We start from the raw sequence: 20,483 nt of genomic DNA, 5'->3' as shown, positions 1-20,483 counted from the left end.
TGAGATCGTCAGTGCTTTTCCGGAAATTCAAGCGGCCAGTGTAGACAGCTGGCAAGTTTTTCCGGAAAAGCGGCTGATTTTCCGGAATAACTTGCCCGTGTAGACACAGCCTCAGAGGTACTCGGGAGAAGTCGGGGCGGGGGAGGAGGGCGGTACGTCCACACCACGGAAATTTGGAGAAAGCGGAATTTTTGCGTTCAGTTTGACAGCGCGTTATTCATTTTGTCCTTTTTTCGCCCCAAAATGTCATGGCTCGCCCGGTGACGAAGAAGTTGTTTCCACAAATGTGTTGCGACGGTAGAAACAAAATGGGTGTGTCTGAAAATTTCAGGTATTGAGGGGATTTACAATTTGTTTTTAAAAAGGGGGTGCTTTTTTTTTTTTTTTTTAAAGGGATACTTTATTTTAAAAGGTTGAGAAACGCTCAACTTCGGAAGCCCCGGGGGCCACAGTGATACTCTCAGCACACGCCAAGAGCTGCAATGTCAGCGTGGTTGCATAGACACGCAAATATATATGCAAATATATGCAAATACCCTCGCTGACCGGCATGAATACAAAGACTCAGGCAAGGCTAGACGCGTCAGTTGTGTGGATATTAATAAAATGCAATATTTATCCCATTTCCACCCATTGGACAGCACTTTTGAGGAGCGATGACAGTCCGGGACTTGACCTACTAAAACACATCTCAACTGAAGACCGTTATATTGACGTGCCAATATGGAGCGTGTTCCCGTGTGTTGAGTAGCCCTGGTCTAGATGGTGATTGGTCCTGCTGGGAGTGGGCTAGTCCCGTGTTTCTTGTGCCATGAGACAGTCGGAAGTGTACAAAAAAAACGATTGTTTGGTGTTCCACAGCCTTAAAATGTTTAAGAAACACTCCCTTCCCGCCCTACAATTCTAGGATGGCTCCATTAATTGATTCACCAACCCCAAACAGGTGAGCGGTTGCCCTTGGGAGAAGAGGAAACTTCCAGACAGAGAAGACCACATCACTTCATGCAGCAAAGACCACTGCCACGCCCGCTCCACGGTCAGCTCTGTGCAATTTCCCAGGGACGTTGGCTTTGTGATCCGGACGTGCTGACACCACTGTGAGCCATCCAGGGTCTGTCTGACTAGCTAGCCCCACAAGTCACAGCCGGAAGAGACCCCCTCAGGAAATGTTCTCGCAGAAGTAACAGCTTGCTTTTGTTTTCTTGCTCCGTTCATGCCACTCGTCCAAAGCCACACAACGGCCTGACTTGTGCATCGGCCCATTCGTGATAAAGATTGTCACAGCACACAGCAATATTCCCCTCCTGCAACTCAGCTTGGAACCGGTTCTGGCTCACAAAAGCCTAGAGTTGCCAGGTGTCCGGTTTTGTACCAGACAGTCCAGTACTGGAGCTTTCTGTTCGGGAACAAATTGAGAAAATAGAAGCGAGAAAATAGAAATATCCGGCATTTTCCAACTCAGATGTCATGTAGATTGCGATGTACTATCAGGTATGTCCGATTTTTTTGTTGAAACCATTTGGCAACCCTACAAGAACCAGATGACTGATGGGAGGACACAAGAGGAACCGTGGAATTTGTTCACTTGATCCAAGTCCCAGAATTCCAGTGGCTTCGGGTCACCATCCCACAATGCACCGCGAGAAAAATCCCCAAATGCCCCAGCCCATGCGGAATAACATTGCGCCATGGAACGCCTGCCCAGAATGCAGCGCTGTGTGCGTTCGATTATTCAAAAAGGGGAGGAGCTTAAACCGGTGTCTCGGAGTGGCGTTCAGCATAGTGATTCTGGAGGAAAGTGGACAAATATAATCCAAAAATAAACCATTGCTTAGTTGGCCTTAGACCGGGGAAACAGTCTAATGTGGACTAAGGGGCGAGCTTTCCGCGTCGTTTTCCCCGCACGCCGGGTGTTTACACGGCGCGTCTCGCGTGTGGATTCTGCGATGTGAATTCAGATGTGACCGGCTGCTGAAGTTTTTCCCACACTCGGGGCACGTATAGGGCCTCTCGCCCGTGTGGATTCTTTGGTGGATGATCAGGGCGGATTTGACGCGACACCTTTGCCGGCAGTACGGGCACTTGTAGGGTTTCTCGCCCGTGTGGGTGCGCTGGTGCGTGATCAGGTGCGACGAGCAAGTGAAGCCTTTCCCACAGACCGGGCACCGGTAGGGCCTCTCTCCCGTGTGGATCCTCTGATGCACGATGAGGGCGGAGCTGTCGCTGGATCGTTTCCCGCAGTCGGGGCAGCGGAACGGTTTCTCTCCCGTGTGCAGGCGCTGGTGTCGAATGAGGTCTGAGCTCTGATTGAAGCTCCGCCGGCACTCGGGGCACTGGTACGGTTTTTCCCCCGTGTGGATCCGCTGGTGTTTGATGAAGGTGGAGTTGGCGGTGAAGCTTTTCCCACATTCCTGGCATGTATAGGGTCTCTCCCCGGTGTGGATCCAGAGGTGCGTCACCAGGTTGGGGCTTTGGTTAAAACTCTTCCCACACTGGGGGCACTTGTAGGGCTTTTCCCCCGTGTGGATCCGCTGATGGATAAGCAAGTGAGAGTGACTGCTAAAGCTTTTCCCACACTCACTGCACGTGCTGGGTCTCTCTCCCGCGGGGACCCTCTGGGCACTGGTTTTCTTGCGGCGCTTCAGGCCTCTCCCACAATTAGTGGCTTTATCCACTTTCGTCACCGGCGGGTTTCCCGGCGCCCTCTGACTCTCAGTGGTTTTTCCTTGCCCAAGACCGCAGCAAACGTTTCCTTTGGATCCTACCGATAGCGTCCCCTGCTGCTCCTCAGTCTCCTTGAACCCCGCAGCTGTCGGGAGAAAGAGAAATTCCGGGCGTGAGTCGTTCTCTGCGCCGCGAAATAAGGAAAACGCAGAGCGGAGACAGGGAAAGCGGGGGAGGAGGGAAGGCGAAAAAGAAGCCAAATTCATGGTGGGGCAGATGGAAAAATTCAGGAGCTGAATTCCCCCAAATCTCTTCCCAGAGTTGTGGGAGAGAAGGGAACCAATACAGCCGGCGGGACATGCACAAGAAAGATGGGCCGCAGAAGAAAGGAAGCGGGAAGCCGTGAATGACGTGTCTTGTGGCTACGTCACCCACTGGAGAGGAGCCAGAACTAGGGGCCTGTCTACACTAGGAAATTGTTTCAAAATCTACATTCGACTTCAGAACTCCTGATTTTATAAAAGCATAGATGCCTAGGGTGGCCAGGGACTTCGAGACACATCGAGTCCAGCCCCCTGCCCTCACTGCAGGCGCAAACGAAGTCTAGACCAAGCGGCGAGGAGTCCTGCGGCACCTAATAGACTAACAGAAGTGTTGGAGCATAAGCTTTCATTGGCAAAGACTCACCCACATCGGACGAAGTGGATCTTCGCCCACGAAAGCTTATGCTCCAACACTTCGGTTAGTCTATAAGGTGCCACAGGACTCCTCGCTGCTTTTGCAGATTCAGACGAACACGGCGACCCCTCTGATACTTAAAGCCTACACCACTGTTTCTTAAACTTTTAAAGACTGAAGAACACCCACAAATAATTTTTTTTTATGAGCAACACCAAGGATTTTTTGGTTGATCAAAAAAAAAAAAAAAAAAAAGGCACCTGCCCCTTTAAGGGCAGCCATTTTCAACTCTGTTATTCTCCGCAGCACACCTCTGACTGGTGTGACACAAAACACAGTTTAAGAAACGCTGGTCTAGACCATCCCTGACAGGTGTCTGTCCAACCTGCTCTTAAATATCTCCAGCGATATCTCCCTAGGCAATTTCTTCAAGTGTTCCACCATCTTGACAGGCAGGAAGTTTTTCCTCATGTCCAACCTCAACCTCCCAATTTCCATCTGCCCAAATCGAAATTGTTCCCAGTCCGGGTAAGACCCAAAATAAGTCCACGACAGGCCCCGTTCATATTGGACGTGCTATCTTCACTTTGAGCCTCAGGAAGCGTTGGGGAGTCGTTACTTCAAGGATACATCTAGATGACTTTTTTGTTTCTCAAAAGGAGATATGCAAATTTGGCGCTAATTTGCCGATCTTCTTCCGCTCGCTTTTTCGACAGCGGGTGTTTCAAAAGTGAACGAAGTCCGGACCTGGGTTACCAACCCGCAGAAATTTCATTTACGGACAAAATGGGGAAAATGTTACGGACAGACCCATTTTTTGACGGACATAATTGTTATACTCTATTAAGACGACATAAAAGGCCCAAAGTGAAAAGTCATCGTTGTCATTCACACATCACAAGAACAATAGGCTATTGAACTCACTTTCATTTAAGTCATGGTCCTGAACGTTTTCCATTTTGTGATCGTACAGCCGAACACGGACGCTGTTAACCATAGCGGAAGTAATTCTCCCGGATCCATTTCTGACAGGTATTAATCTTAATTAAAACATCCAATTTCCGCTGCGCCGCAGTAAAATGGCAGAAACAGCACAGAAGAAATGTAATGCCTATAGAATAATTGCTGGTTTTTTGAAATTTTATTGCCGAAATTTACGGACACCTACATTTTGTTATGGACTTTACGGACACGTCCAATGTCGGTTAATTTTTTATGGACTGTCCGTAAATTTACTGGCGGTTGGCAACCCTGGTCCGGATGCGGGTTTTTTTGGAAAATCAACCCCTTTTCCGAAAAACGGCGTAAACCTTTTTTTTTAGGAAGAGCGGGTTTTTTTTCCGGAAAGAGTTCATTTCCGAGGTTCATTTGCCTGGACGTGATTTTTTTCCGGAAAGGGTTCATTTTCCGGGGTTCATTTTTGGAAAAAAAACGCGTCCAGACAACTTTCGCTTTCGAAAAAAGCGACCGGAAGAAGAAATGCAAATTAGCACCTCATTTGCATCTCTCCCTTTGAAAAATTAACGTAATCTAGACGTACCCCTCCTGACTCCGAGGCGTCGTTCGTTCGAAACAGCAGCCGCTGCTGTTTTGAAAGAACCGTGTCGAAATCGGCGTGATTCTCTGAGGAAAGCAGGAGGACAGGTTTCGAACGAACTGGACTCTTTTTTGGGCTTGGTCGTGCAGACGCGCTGCTTGTTATTTCGAAATAAGGGGGGGGGGGTTAGAACATAAGAACGGCCGTACTGGGTCAGACCAAAGGTCCTTCTAGCCCAGTATCCTGTCTGCCGACAGTGGCCAGCACCAGGTGCCCCAGAGAGGGTGGACCGAAGACAACGATCAAGCGATTTGTCTCCTGCCATCCCTCTCCAGCCTCTAACAAACAGAGGCCAAGGACACCATTTTATCCCCTGGCTAATAGCCTTTTATGGACCTAACCTCCATGAAATTATCCAGCTTCTCTTTAAACTCTATTATAGTCCTAGCCTTCACAGCCTCCTCCGGCGAGGAGTTCCACAGATTGACTATGTGCTGTGTGAAGAAGAACTTTCTTTTATTAGTTTTAAACCTGCTCCCCATTAACTTCATTTGGTGTCCTCTAGTTCTTCTATTTAGGGAACTACTAAATAACTTTTCTTTATCGGCCCTCTCTACACCTCTAGTTATTTCAAGATAACTCCATAGTGTAGACCGGGTTGAGGAGAGAGTTCCAGCTGTTCCGGCATTCAGCAACGTTTCCCGAGTTGAACAGCCTTACCTGCGTGGCTGTCTCGTAGGGTCCCCTTTTCCTCCGCCCCCTGGAGAGCTGTGATCTGTGGCTCTTCTCTCCGTGCCAGCTGGTAGATCACATCAGGTTTGGGAATGGGAAAATCTGCTGGAGGGGAAAATACATGGGTGAGGAGTCCCATGTCTTTAGGGAAAATCCCATATACGGGAGAACAGGCTACCCCACAATTACCCCCCCTTCCGGCCGTCCCAGCTATGACTCGAAGAGATCGAGATGAATAACATGTGTGCCTCAGTTTCCCCCGGCGCCAATTCCTAGATGGGGATGGCCTTCCCCAGGGACACGCCATAACCTCAGCCCGCGAGGGGGTTGTGGCCGGGTGATGCCCCGGAAGAAGGACAGAGGCTGGAGGTGGGGCTGGCTGCCGTGCGGGTTGGACTCGTCAGCTTCGGGTGCAGTGAGGGGGTGGGGGTCAGGACTCATGGCTTGGGGCTCCCCTCCCCCCAAGATGAATTGCATTGATGGCTCCTGGTTCCTGCGCTGACACGTCGGTGCTACACGGCGTCCCTGATAAAATCTTCCGTTCTCCCTGCCGGCTGCAAGTCACGTCCAGCTGCGGAGGGGGGGGGGCAGGGTCCGGGGACTCCCCCCACCCCTTGGGGACAGGGTGAGAGAGTTGTTGCACCTTTAGCACCCTTAGACCGGCGTCCCGTCAGCTGAGTGCTTGGAAAGATTTAAATGCCACCCAGCGGATGAGCCACCACCAGCAGCCTGTGTTTCCATTGGTGGTGCACATCTGCACGTGCCTTGGCACATATAACAAAATTTATTCTGCACACGGGTGGGGGAAAATGAGAGGGAACCTTGCTCCAGACCAGTGTTTCTTCAACTTTTTAAGACCGAGGAACACCAAACAATGATTTTTTTATGAGGATTTTTTGTTGAGGGGAAAAAAAAGAGGCTGGGGAAAAGTTATTGAGCAAAAAAAAAAAAAAAAAGAAAAGAGGCGCCTGCCCCTTTAAGAACGGCCATTTTGAATTTTGTTGTTCTCCGCGGCACTCCTCCGACATAGTTTAAGAAACACTGCTCCAGACACTAAGACATAACTTTGCTTTGAGTGACCTCCCTCTGGACCTGAGCCAGGCCCGAGACGAGAGGGGAAAGAAATTGACCAGGCGTGTTGGGCAGAATTTGCTCAACCGTAGTCGATAAAAGTGCCTCACACAAGGTCTAACCCAGCCTGGGGGCAAGTGAGCAGGAGGCAGAAAGAAATTGCCCTGTGGGATTACGCCCCGACTGCATCCCTCTGTCGATAGAGATATGCAAATCAAGCATGTCAAAACCGCTAATGAAGCCGGGATTTAAATATCCCCGCGCTTCGTTAGCATAAATATGGCCGTTGCTTTTTTCCAAAACGGAGCTTTGACGGAAAAAAACCCGGCAGTTTAGACGTGGACCTGTCGAAACGAACTCCTTTTTCGACAGATCTTGTAAACCGCATTTTTGGAGAAATCCAGGCTCTGTCGAAAAACGGTTTATTTTCGACAGATCCATGTCTAGACTGCTGGGGATTTTTTTGCAGAACAGTTCCGCGTCGAAAAAAAAAAAAGCGGCGGCCATGTTTATGCTAATGAAGCGCGGGATAGTTAAATCCCCGCTTCATTAGCAATTTCGACAGGCCTAATCTACATCTCTCTGTCGACAGAGAGGTATAGTCTAGACACAGCCGGGGGGGTTGTGTGTCTGGCACCAGTATGGGGGGCATGACCCGATCCCATTCAATGTAAGGGATCAGAAGCCAACTGGGTATGTCAGAGAGAGTCCCCCTCTACCCCCGGCTTTTAGTACCCACGGGGACAGAACTCCATACCCAGAGAGGTCACCGTCTCGTAGTTCTCCTGCATGACGTCCCAATAGAGGGCTCTCTGCGCCGGGTCCAGCAGGGCCCACTCCTCCTCGGAGAAATACACCGCCACCTCCTCGAAGCTCACCAGCTCCTGAAAACGACAATCGGACTCCCATTCGGTAGCTGCTACACCAGCCCCGCTCCTCCCGGTGGCAGGGGGACCTGTCGTGTGCATCGGTTTCTTTTAGATCCAAGGGGAACTGGGACATTCCAGCTGTATTCACTGCGTAACGTTTGCCACATTAAAAAAAGGGGTTCGGTCGCCGTGGCGTGCACGACGGCTAAAAAAAACGGAAAGAAACCCGGGAAAAAACCCACCCTGCCAAAAGCAGCCCGGAGGTTGTTAGGGGTGGGAGAGGGGAGTCCGGCGGTGGAAAAGCCCCTCCCTCGGAATTGGCGTGTGCCGGATTAGAGAGTGCCAGATTGGAGGGTGCCGGATTAGGGAGGTCCCACTGATACTCAGTCCCGTTTTGGGCTACCCGCGCTTTCGGAAGGAAATAGCTTTGCACGTCCCACCCACCTCTTCCTTTCGGGGATTCTCTGCCCTCTCCCGGGGGTGCCCCTTTCACGTCCCTCCGCCTGGTGGATTTCTTGGCCTCCCCGCTTCCCATCGCGGGGCACGGAAGGATCCGTACCTGAGCTGCCGCCGCCATTGCCCGTTCTGGTGTGGAGCGAAGCACAGCCATTACCCCTGTCAGGGCGAGAAGGGACGCGTCAGATGGGACTTTCACACTCGTGGGGTACGTCCCGGCAGACCGAGGGCTCACGGCTCTTTTCAGAGGGGGAGCCGGGTCAGGTTGTTGCAGCAAAAACAAGGAGTTTTGGGGGCATTTTGAAGACTAAAGTATTTATTAGGCATCAGCTTTCGTGAGCTACAAACTCACTTCCTAAGAGGTGAAGAAGAAAGAAAGAAAGAAAGAAAAGAAAGAAAGAAAGAAAGAAAGAAAGAAAGAAAGAAAAGACGGAACGTAGAAAGAAAGAAAAGAAAAGAAAGAAAGAAAGAAAAGAAAGAAAGAAAGAAAGAAAGAAAAGACGGAACGAAGAAAGAAAGAAAGAAAGAAAGAAAGAAAGAAAGAAAAGACGGAACGTAGAAAGAAAGAAAGAAAGAAAGAAAGAAAGAAAGAAAGAAAGAAAGAAAGAAAAGACGGAACGTAGAAAGAAAGAAAGAAAGAAAGAAAGAAAGAAAGAAAGAAAGAAAGAAAGAAAGAAAGAAAAGACGGAATGTAGAAAGAAAGAAAGAAAGAAAGAAAGAAAGAAAGAAAGAAAGAAAGAAAGAAAGAAAAGATGGAACGTAGAAAGAAAGAAAGAAAGAAAGAAAGAAAGAAAGAAGAAAGAAAGAAAGAAAGATGGAACGTAGAAAGAAAGAAAGAAAGAAAGAAAGAAAGAAAGAAAGAAAGAAAAGACGGAATGTAGAAAGAAAGAAAGAAAGAAAGAAAGAAAGAAAGAAAGAAAGAAAGAAAGAAAGAAGCGGAGGCAGGCTATGTGTACACGACACTGTTCTTCCAGAAAAAGTTACGCAAATTGCGAAGTGAAATTTGCGTAGCTTTTTCTGCTTCTTTTTTCAGAAGAGGCATTCCCGACAAACTGGCCCGTCTACACGGGGCCAAATGTTGGAAAATCCTCTTTTTCGGAACATCCCTTCTTCCTCGTAAAACGAGGTTTACAGGGATACTGAAAAGCGCGTCTGCTCTTCCGAAAAAAAATGTCGGAAGAGCAGACGCGTTCCCTGGACACAGCAGTTTTTCGGGAATACCTCTGGTATCTTGGAAAAACTCTGTGGTGTAGACATAGCCGAAGAAAGAAAGAAAGAAAGAAAGAAAGAAAGAAAAGAAAGAAAGAAAGAAAACTGAGGGAGGACAAGAAGGAAGGAAGAAAGGAACTGAGGGAGGACAGGAAGGAAGGAAGGAAGGAAGGAAGGAAGGAAGGAACTGAGGGAGGACAGGAAGGAAGGAAGGAAGAAGGAAGGAAGGAAGGAAGGAAGGAAGGAAGGAAGGAACTGAGGAGGACAGGAAGGAAGGAAGGAAGGAAGGAAGGAAGGAAGGAAGGAAGGAACTGGAAGTTAGGGTTCCCCCAAAACCCTTCCTCCAAAAAACCAAAAACACCAGGAAAAAATTAGAGCATAAGAACATAAGAACGGCCGTACTGGGTCAGACCAAAGGTCCATCTAGCCCAGTATCCTGTCTGCCAACAGTGGCCAGCACCAGGTGCCCCAGAGAGGGTGGACCGAAGACAATGATCAAGCGATTTGTCTCCTGCCATCCCTCTCCAGCCTCTGACAAACAGAGGCCAAGGACACCATTTTATCCCCTGGCTAATAGCCTTTTATGGACCTAACCTCCATGAAATTATCTAGCTTCTCTTTAAAACTCTATTATAGTCCTAGCCTTTACAGCCTCCTCTGGCAAGGAGTTCCACAGGTTGACTACACGCTATGTGAAGAAGAACTTTCTTTTATTCGTTTTAAACCTGCTACCCATTAACTTCATTTGGTGTCCTCTAGTTCTTCTGTTATGGGAACTAATAAATAACTTTTCTTTATTCGCCCTCTCCACACCACTCAGGATTTATGGACCTCTATCCTATCCCCCCCTCAGTCTCCTCTTTTCCAAACTGAAAAGTCCCAGTCGCTTTAACTCTCTTCATATGGGACCTGTTCTTCCCCCCAGTAAAACTCAAACATTTTAAACTCTTTCTAGCATCTTAGACCAATGAAAAAGATGTGGATGGGAGCACAAGCTGCAGACACTCGCGCCCGAAACGTAGGCATTTGGGGATAAAATTGGGCTGCTTAGACTCCGGGGAGAGCATCCCTAGAGGTGTTATCCAGTCCTGGGAGTGTCAAACAGGTTTCTTATTTGAAAGCACAGGCTCCCGGCACCAAAAAAAAAAAAAAAAAAAAAATTCCCGAATAGTCGTTCTGTGTGCAGCCGTTGGAAAAGATTCCAAAAAGCATCGCACCACGCTAAGCGATTGGGCAACACAATGGCAAGTGAAATTGAATGTGGATCAAGGCAAAGTCATGCACCTTGGAAAACATCCTCCCAACGAGACACAGAAAATGATGGGGACTAATTTGGCTAAACGACTCCAGAGCGAGAGCTTGGGGTCTTTTTGGAGAGTTCTCTGGAAACATCCCCTCCGTGGCCGGCAAAAAAGCAAACAACATGAGGAATCATTAAGAAAGAGATAGAGAATAAGATTAAGTGTGGAGAGGGTGAATAAAGAAAAGTTCTTCATTAGTTCCCATAATAGAAAGACTAGAGGACACCAAATGAAATTAATGGGGAGCAGGTTTAAAACTAATAAACAAAAGTTCTTCTTCACACAGCTCATAGTCAACCTGTGGAACTCCTCGCCAGAGGAGGCTGTGAAGGCTAGGACTAGAACAGAGTTTAAAGAGAAGCTGGATCATTTCATGGAGGTTAGGTCCATAAAAGGCTATTAGCCAGGGGATAAAATGGTGTCCCTGGCCTCTGTTTGTCAGAGGCCGGAGACATATGGCAGGAGACAAATCACTTGATTATTGTTTTCGGTCCACCCTCTCTGGAGCACCTGGTGCTGGCCACTGTCGGTAGACAGGATACTGGGCTAGATGGACCTTTGGTCTGACCCAGTACGGCCGTTCTTATGTTCTAAGACAGAGACTATCTTATTGCCTCTGTATAAAACCATGAGACGTCCACATCTGGAATGCTGCCTACAGATGTGATCACCTCCTTTCCAAAAAGATGTCTTGGCATTGGAAAAGGTTCAGAAAAGGGCAACAAAACCGAGGAAGGGTCTGGAACGGGTCCCACATGCAGAGAGCTGAAAAAGACGGGGACTTTTCAGCTTAGAAAAGAGGAGACGAACGGGGGACAGGAGCGAGGTCCATACAATCATGACGGGTGGGGAGAAAGGGAAGAAGGAAACGGGATTTGCGTCGTCCCACAATGTAAGACCTAGGGGGTCGCCCAATGACACGAAGAGGCAGCAGGTTGAAAAGCCACGAGAGGAAGTTTTTCGGGGCGCACCGTTAACCTGTGGAACTCCTCGCCGGAGGATGTGGCGAAGGCCAGGACTTGGACAGGGTTCAAAAAAAGAGCTGAACACATTCATGGAGGTGAGGTCCATCAATGGCTATTAGCCAGGGGCGGTAGAAGGGGTGTTCTTAGCCTCAGTGTGTCTGGGAATGGGCGACAGGGGAGGGATCCCGTGAGGATTCCCTGTTCTGTTCGTTCCCTCTGGGGCACCTGGCGCTGGCCGCTGTGGGCAGACGGGACGCTGGGCCGGATGGGCCTTTGGTCTGACCCCGTCTGGCCGTTCTTAGACTTTGCAAGAGACCCCCTCACGATGCCTTTTAGGGGGGGTCACGTTATTTGCAGGAAGGGACCCCCCCCCCCCCGTCAGCGGGATGGAGCACGGGGGCCCGTCAGCCTGGAGACATACTGGCCTGTGGGGGGACCAGAGGGGGCAGGAGGGGGATGCTGGGGGTAGGGTGGGTGGGAGGAGGTAGGAGGGGGACGAAGGGGCAGGAGGGGGTGGAGGGGGCAGGAAGGGGATGCTGCAGGCAGGGTGGGTAGGAGTAGGAGGGGGATGCGGGGGGCAGGAGGAGATGTGACAGGAGGCGGATGCAGGTGGCAGGAGATGGAGCAAGAGGGGTATGCTGGGGGCAGGAGGGGAGGGGCCAGGAGGGGGATGCAGGAGGGGGATGCAGGGGGCAGGGTAGGTGGGAGCAGGAGGGAGATGGGGCAGGAGGGGGATGTGGGGGGCAGGAGGAGATGGGGCAGGAGGGGGATGCAGGGGGCAGGAGGAGATGGGGCAGGAGGGGGATGCAGGGGGCAGGAGGGGGATGCGGGTGGCAGGAGGAGATGGGGCAGGAGGGGGATGTGGGGGGCAGGAGGGGGATGCGGGGGGCAGGAGGAGATGGGGCAGGAGGGGGATGTGGGGGGCAGGAGGGGGATGCGGGGGGCAGGAGGAGATGGGGCAGGAGGGGGATGTGGGGGGCAGGAGGAGATGGGGCAGGAGGGGGATGTGGGGGGCAGGAGGAGATGGGCCAGGAGGGGGATGCGGGGGGCAGGAGGAGATGGGGCAGGAGGGAGATACTGGGGGCAGGGTAGGAGGGAGCAGGAGGGAGATGCGGGGGGCAGGAGGAGATGGGGCAGGAGGGGGATGCGGGGGGCAGGAGGAGATGGGGCAGGAGGGGGATGCAGGGGGCAGGAGATGGGGCAGGAGGGAGATACTGGGGGCAGGGTAGGTGAGAGCAGGAGGGAGATGCGGGGGGCAGGAGGAGATTGGGCAGGAGGAGATGGGGCAGGAGGGAGATGCGGGGGGCAGGAGGAGATGGGGCAGGAGGGGGATGCAGGGGGCAGGAGATGGGGCAGGAGGGAGATACTGGGGGCAGGGTAGGTGGGAGCAGGAGGGAGATGCGGGGGGCAGGAGGAGATTGGGCAGGAGGAGATGGGGCAGGAGGGAGATGCAGGGGGCAGGAGGAGATGGGGCAGGAGGGGGATGTGGGGGGCAGGAGGAGATGGGGCAGGAGGGGGATGCAGGGGGCAGGAGGAGATGGGGCAGGAGGGGGATGTGGGGGGCAGGAGGAGATGGGGCAGGAGGGGGATGCAGGGGGCAGGAGGAGATGGGGCAGGAGGGGGATGCAGGGGGCAGGAGGAGATGGGGCAGGAGGGAGATGCGGGGGGCAGGAGGAGATGGGGCAGGAGGGGGATGCAGGGGGCAGGAGGGGAATGCAGGGGGCAGGAGGGGGATGCAGGGGGCAGGAGGAGATGGGGCAGGAGGGGGATGCAGGGGGCAGGAGGGGGATGCGGGGGGCAGGAGGGGGATGCAGGGGGCAGGAGGGGGATGCGGGGGGGCAGGAGGGGGATGCAGGGGGCAGGAGGAGATGGGGCAGGAGGGGGATGCGGGGGGCAGGAGGAGATGGGGCAGGAGGGGGATGTGGGGGGCAGGAGGGGGATGCAGGGGGCAGGAGGAGATGGGGCAGGAGGGGGATGCAGGGGGCAGGAGGGGGATGCGGGGGGCAGGAGGGGGATGCAGGGGGCAGGAGGAGATGGGGCAGGAGGGGGATGCGGGGGGCAGGAGGAGATGGGGCAGGAGGGGGATGTGGGGGGCAGGAGGGGGATGCAGGGGGCAGGAGGAGATGGGGCAGGAGGGGGATGCAGGGGGCAGGAGGAGATGGGCCAGGAGGGGGATGTGGGGGGCAGGAGAAGATGGGGTAGGAGGGAGATACTGGGGGCAGGGTAGGTGGGAGCAGGAGGGGGATGCAGGGGGCAGGAGGAGATGGGGCAGGAGGGGGATGCAGGGGGCAGGAGGAGATGGGGCAGGAGGGGGATGTGGGGGGCAGGAGAAGATGGGGTAGGAGGGAGATACTGGGGGCAGGGTAGGTGGGAGCAGGAGGGGGATGCAGGGGGCAGGAGGAGATGGGGCAGGAGGGGGATGTGGGGGGCAGGAGGAGATGGGGCAGGAGGGGGATGCAGGGGGCAGGAGGAGATGGGCCAGGAGGGGGATGCGGGGGGCAGGAGAAGATGGGGTAGGAGGGAGATACTGGGGGCAGGGTAGGTGGGAGCAGGAGGGGGATGCAGGGGGCAGGAGGAGATGGGGCAGGAGGGGGATGTGGGGGGCAGGAGGAGATGGGGCAGGAGGGGGATGCAGGGGGCAGGAGGAGATGGGCCAGGAGGGGGATGCGGGGGGCAGGAGAAGATGGGGTAGGAGGGAGATACTGGGGGCAGGGTAGGTGGGAGCAGGAGGGGGATGCAGGGGGCAGGAGGAGATGGGGCAGGAGGGGGATGTGGGGGGCAGGAGGAGATGGGGCAGGAGGGGGATGCAGGGGGCAGGAGGAGATGGGCCAGGAGGGGGATGCGGGGGGCAGGAGAAGATGGGGTAGGAGGGAGATACTGGGGGCAGGGTAGGTGGGAGCAGGAGGGGGATGCAGGGGGCAGGAGGAGATGGGGCAGGAGGGGGATGCAGGGGGCAGGGTGGGGTGAGGCAGCAAATACTACGCCCCCCCCCTCCTCCTTGCCCACCTACCCCCCCCTCCGGCTTCCCTCGAGGGGCAGAGCCGTGGGGCACAAGTTTTTCTCACCCCCCAACTTTTTCTATCCCTGCCCCCTCTTATTTTTCACCCCTTCCCTGCCCGGTCCCCCTAGAGAAACCCCTCGGAGACCCCCCCCCCCCGCCTGCCTCCCTGGCAGAAGAAAGGGGGGAGCTATAGCTAAGGTCTCCCCCCCCAGTTGCGTTAACACACAGGGCTGGGGGGGGCTGGAACCGGGGGGGGGGCTGCTGCCCCCCTGGCTTAAAGGGGCCTGCGTCATATCGGGGGGGTCCCAGCACCCCCATTACCCCTGGCAGGGTGGTCAGTCCAGAGTCATTTTTTCCTGCCCCCCCTTCTCCCCCCCCCCCCCCCCAGTTACCTGGCGTCTGCCCTGGGGGGGCGGGGGCAGCAGGAGGAGCAGGAACATTTTACACCCCGCGACAGCTGCTCCGCCCCCTCATCTCCCCCCCCCCCCTTTTTCCTGTGCCCTGCAATACCCGCCCGGGCTGCACCGTGTCCCAGCCAGGGGCGGGGCCCCCCCAGGGCTGGGGGGGAAACTGAGTCCCCAGCCCTCCCCTTCCCCCGTGGATCTGCCCCTCCTGGATCCGGGACCGGGGCCCTCCTGGCTCCCAACCCCCCCTCGGCCGGAGCCTGGCTTGTTTTTCCCACGCCCGGATCCTGCAGGGGGCGCTCCGCTGCTCTGGAGGGGGGAGGAGAAACCAGTTCAGCCCCCCCCCAAAGAAAGGGGGGGGGGGCTCTGCTTTTGCTACCCAAAGCTAGGGGCCCATTTTGCAAAACCTGGATACCAAAGAGGCTTTTTTTTTTGTTGCATTGAAAAAATAAAAGGGGGGTTTCACAGCCAGAAAAGTTTGCTTTCCAAAATGCACCCCCCCCCCCAAAAAAATTTTGGCTGCACAGTTCAGACCTTCCCCCTCCCCCAAGTGCCCCCCCTGCACACACCCTGTTCCTGCCCCCCCCCCCCCAGCCAAGTAGGGCGAGACTTCAAATGGGTACGCAGGGAACGGGCGACAGATTTGACCACTGAGGCGCTGCAGGTTGGGCGGCGGAGGCCTGAGTTGGCAACGCCTTCGCCCCAAGTTGGGGACCCCACTCGGTTCCGGGCTGGGGACCGACCGGCTAAGCACCCGTCCGGGAGAAAAGGGGGTGACAGTGGATGAGAAGCTGGATAGGAGTCAACAGTCGCCCTTGTAGCCAAGAAGGCGAATGGCAGATTAGGTGCATTTGGAGGAGCGTTGCCGGCAGATCCAGAGATGTCATTATTCCCCTTTATTCGGCTTTGGGGAGGCCACATCTGGCCTACGTCTACACTGGCATGATTTTCCGGAAATGCTTTTAACGGAAAAGTTTTCCATTAAAAGTATTTTCGGAAAAGCACGTCTAGATTGGCAGGATGCTTTTCCGGAAAAGCACTTTTTATGGAAAAGCGTCCGTGGCCAATTTAGACGCTCGTTTCCACAAAACAGCCCCGATCGTCATTTTCGCGATCGGGGCTTTTTTGCGGAAAAGAAATCTCTGCTGTCTACACTGGCCCTTTTCCGGAACAGTTTTCCGGAAAAAGACTTTTGCCCGAACGGGAGCAGCATAGCGTTTCCGGAAAAGCACTGATGATTTCACATGAGCTCGTCAGTGCTTTTCCGGAAATTCAAGCGGCCAGTGGAGACAGCAGGCAAGTTTTTTCCGGAAAAGCAGCTGATTTTCCGGAAAAACTTGCCAGTGTAGACACAGCCCTGGAGTATCGTGTCCCGTTCTGGGCCTCCCACTACAGAAAGGACGTGGGCCTTTACCGCATCCTCTGGCGAGGAGTTCCACAGGTTAACAGCGCTTCTTTTTTTTAATTTTTTTTTAAAATTTGCTCTTGGCCCTCACAATCACTAGCCCCCCCCTTACTAATGGGTCATTAGCGGAGGTACCCCCACGCAGAGCACAACTGCGGAGACCCGCTTTGGGGGCCAGGTTTGCAGATAGCTATAGGGTTATTTTCCTGGAGGGGGGAGAGGACTCTGTAGCTGCCGTAGGGCAGCCCCTCCAGCGGGTTTAACTTCCCTGGGGGGCGCTGCTTGGGCCTGGCACCAGCTGGTTTGCAGGGGACCCCACGTGTCGGGGGGGGGGGATTGCGCTCAGACGCACTCCAAAACTGCCCAGGGGAATGAGTTACTTTCCCCCCCAGGCTCCCCCCCCCCGCACTCCGCTAGCCCCTGCAGCCCCCCCAGGAGCCGCGCTGGGGCGAGGAGGGGGGCCCGATCCCGGGCGCAAGGCTGGGGGCGCGGCCGGGAACCAGGCGCGCAGGAAGTGATTCGCATTCGCGGTGCCTCCGTCTAAACGCTCCGGCGGCCGCGCTGGATCCGCACCCCGGCGGGCAGAGGCGACTAGCGGGGCGGCTGCACCCCGGGTCAGAGAGACCCCCCCCCCCAAGGAGCTGGGGGGGCGCACCCCCCATGGCAGCGGGCCCGGCGCAGAGCGAAGGTAAGCGCGCCCCCTCCCCAGCATCACCTGTCGGGACCCAGGTATCCTGGCTACACCTGTCTGCGGGGGGGGGAGGTTTATTCCCCCCCCCCAATGGACGCGGGGAAAAAGCCCTGAGACCCCAAAGAGGGGCGGGCCTCGATTTGGGGGGGCGCCCCACGAATTTGGGGGGCGCTGCGCCGGAGGGGGTGGGCAATTTTCCACGGGTGCCTCAGCCCGGAGCCATCCTACGCTTTGGGGGGGACCTCTGGCGGCTCCCCCCCCCCCCGGTCCTGTCTTCTTGGACAGCCCCCCCCAGCGCAGGCTGGCGGATTCCTGGGGGATGAGATTCCCACGGTGGGGGGCACCCAGCCTGCTCTGTTCCCCCCAGGATTTGGGGGGCGGGGTGGGGGGTGAAGGTCAGAGCCTGGGGCAGGAAGGTTGGCCCGAGTCCCTGTCCCCCCGTCCGGCCCTCCCGAAAGCCGATTTTAGAAAGGCCGGGGGTCTCCCCTTCCGCCATTCGGGGTTCTGAGCGGGAAACCCGATAGAAGAGGAAGAATTTAGCTTGGCGGGAACCCTCCCCCGGCACGCCCCAGTGTCCTCGCACCTACAGGGACCTCGAAGGGGAATCGCGTGCCCACCCGTGTCCTCCCGGCAGGCCTCAGCCCCGTCGAGATCCCGGACAGGCGACACCTTGAAACCTGAGAGGCCATAGCTGGCCCACCCCAAGTCGAGACCATCCCTGACAGGTGTGTGTCCAACCGGCTCTTCAATATCTCCAGGGATGGAGACTCCACAACCCCCCCCAGGCAACTTATTCCGGTGTTTTACCACCCGGACAGGCAGGAAATTTTTCCTAATGTCCAACCTTCGAGAAGGTCAGGGGTGTGCCGACGGAACCATAGCAGCACCCCCCCCCCAAGCATGCCGTTAACCTGCGGAACTCCTTGCCAGAGGATGAAGGGCAGGACTTCAATAGGGTTCAAAACAAGAGCTAGATAGATTCATGAACGTTAGGGCCCGTCAATGGCTGCTAGCCAGGATGGCTAGAGAAGGCGTCCCAAGCCTGTTTGTTTGGGAATGGGCGACAGGGGAGGATCTGTGAGGATTCCCTGTTCTAGTCACTCCCCCTGGCTAATAACTAGTGATGAACCGGTCCTCCATGAACGCATCTAGGTTTTCTTCGAATGTTGTGAACATCCTGGTCTTCCCAATATCCTGAGGCAAGGAGTTCCACAAGTGGTGTGCGTGCTGGGGCACCTGGCATTGGCCACTGTCGGCAGAGAGGACCCCGGCTGGAGGGGCCTTTGGTCTGACCCAGCCTGGCTGTTCTTAGGGGAGCACCCCGCTCTCCCAGTCAGTGTGGGGTGCAGTCAGTACAGTTTTCAGACACATTTTCATTTCTTCCAGTGCAACACGTTTGTTTAAACAACTTCATCATAGCCAGGCGGGCAGTGAAATTTTCGGGTGTAAAAAGTATGAAAAGAAAAAAGAAATTCCGTCTTCTCCACATTTCAGTGGTCTGAACGTACACCCCGGACTTCTCTTAAGAGTCCCCGTACCCCTGTTCCCAACCTTTTCCAGATGGGGACCCCTTTTGACAGTTCAGGAAATCAGGAAAGAGATCTTGGAGTTATCGTGGACAGTTCTCTGAAAACGTCCACGCAGTGTGCAGCGGCGGCCAAAAAGGCAAATAGGATGCTAGGAATTATTAAGAAAGGGATAGAAAATAAGACCCAGAACATCTTCCTGCCCCTGTATAAAACTATGGGACGCCCACATCTTGAATACTGTGTACAGATGTGGTCTCCTCACCTCAAAAAAGATATTTTGGCCTTGGAAAGGGTTCAGAAAAGGGCAACTGAAATGATGAGGGGTTTGGAACGGGTCCCATATGAGGAGAGGTTAAAGCGACTGGGACTTTTCAGTTTGGAAAAGAGGAGACTGAGGGGGGATATGATAGAGGTATCTAAAAGCAGGAGTGGTGTGGAGAGGGCGGATAAAGAAAAGTTATTTATTAGTTCCCTAAATAGAAGAACTAGAGGACACCAAATGAAATTAATGGGGAGCAGGTTTAAAACTAATAAAAGAAAGTTCTTCTTCACACAGCGTGTAGTCAACCTGTGGAACTCCTCGCCAGAGGAGGCTGGGAAGGCTAGGACTATAATAGAGTTTAAAGAGAAGCTAGATAATTTCATGGCGGTCAGGTCCATAAAAGGCTATTAGCCAGGGGATAAAATGGTGTCCCTGGCCTCTGTTTGTCAGAGGCTGGAGAGGGATGGCAGGAGACAAATCGCTTGATCACTGTCTTCGGTCCACCCCCTCTGGGGCACCTGGTGCTGGCCACTGTGGGCAGACAGGATACTGGGCTAGAAGGACCTTTGGTCTGACCCAGTCCGGCCGTTCTTATGTAGGAAGACTTGGTGACCCAAGGCCATTCAAAAACGGGGGGAGGAGGAGGGGCAGAGCCACCTGGGGAGACGCTTGGCGACCCTTTGGAAATGGAATGGCGACCCATATTTGGGTCACGACCCATAGGTTGGGAAAGTCTGAGCTAGACCTTGCATCGTTGTTGTTGCTCTTCTCTGGACCGTCTCCAATTTCTCCACCTCTTCCACGAAATGATCAAACTGGGTGAATCGGATGAGGTTCGACAAGGACACCATTCCTACCCATCCTGGCTAATAGCCATTGATGGACGTGTCCTCCAGGAATTTATCTCGCTTTTTTTTGAGCCCTGTTAAAGTCCTGGCCGTCACAACATCCTCTGGCGAGGAGTTCCATAGATTAACTGTGCACTGCATGAAGAAATGCTTCCTTTTGGTTGTTTCAAATCTGCTACCTATTCATTTCAGTTGGTGATCCTTAGTCCTTGTGCTATGAGAGCAAGTAAATAACTTTTCCTTATCTACATTCTCCACACCGATCATAATTTTATAGACCTCTCTCCTATCCCCCCTCGGTCTCCTCTTTTCCAAGCTTAAAAATCCCAGTCTTTTTAATCTCTCTTCAGATGGGAGCCGTTCCAAACCCCTTCTCATTTTTGTTGCCCTTTTTCCAATGCCGATATCTTTTTTGAGATGAGGCCACCACATCTGTGTACGCAGAATTCCAGATGTGGGTGTCCCGTGGATTTCTACCGAGGCAGTAAGATATTCTCTGTCTCATTTTTTAATGATTCCGAATGTGGTTCGCTTTTTTGACTGCCGCTGCACACGGCGTGGACGTTTTCGGAGAACTAGCCACCATGACTCCAATATCTCTCTCTTGTCTCTCACCGATATGGTGATATTTTGAGATGTAATAAAGTAAGCATCAGGTCATGATGAAGACTGCTGAAAACCCTCATTTTACACCTGTATGGTAGACGGCTATTTTTTAACTACCCCCTTCTCTCTTTTGGGTGTGGTTTTATCGCCTGAGTGGTTCAAACCAAATTCAGACTACATCATCTTATCGCAATTGACTTAATAAAGCACCATGTGAGTTTCCGCTTCGTCTTGAGAGTCGCTGGCATCAAATGT

The 20,483-nt window shown here is 53.8% G+C and overlaps 2 protein-coding genes across 2 annotated transcripts in view; one reads left to right on the top strand and one right to left on the bottom strand.

Annotated features, from left to right (window-relative positions):
• LOC106731284 (uncharacterized) overlaps positions 1–15,009 on the bottom strand; it is a 28,854-nt gene extending 13,845 nt beyond the window's left edge. Inside the window, exons 1-5 of the mRNA XM_075913795.1 lie at positions 14,876–15,009; positions 8,111–8,166; positions 7,440–7,566; positions 5,600–5,716; positions 2,077–2,809 (exon numbers count right to left, since the gene is read on the bottom strand). Of these exons, the coding sequence (XP_075769910.1) occupies positions 2,077–2,809; positions 5,600–5,716; positions 7,440–7,566; positions 8,111–8,161 (1,028 nt within the window). The 5' untranslated portion in view covers positions 8,162–8,166; positions 14,876–15,009. The remainder of the gene's footprint in view (positions 1–2,076; positions 2,810–5,599; positions 5,717–7,439; positions 7,567–8,110; positions 8,167–14,875) is intronic.
• Positions 1–20,483, top strand: part of LOC106731675 (uncharacterized) — a 70,205-nt gene that overhangs the window by 32,670 nt on the left and 17,052 nt on the right. Inside the window, exon 7 of the mRNA XM_075913355.1 lies at positions 16,710–16,980. Coding sequence (XP_075769470.1) covers positions 16,710–16,980 — 271 coding nt within the window. The remainder of the gene's footprint in view (positions 1–16,709; positions 16,981–20,483) is intronic.

The sequence above is a fragment of the Pelodiscus sinensis genome, chromosome 32 (assembly GCF_049634645.1).
Source record: "Pelodiscus sinensis isolate JC-2024 chromosome 32, ASM4963464v1, whole genome shotgun sequence".
Taxonomy (NCBI): domain Eukaryota; kingdom Metazoa; phylum Chordata; order Testudines; family Trionychidae; genus Pelodiscus; species Pelodiscus sinensis.
The sequence above is the reverse complement of the archived record's forward strand: the minus strand, read 5'-3'. Positions and strand labels throughout refer to the sequence as shown.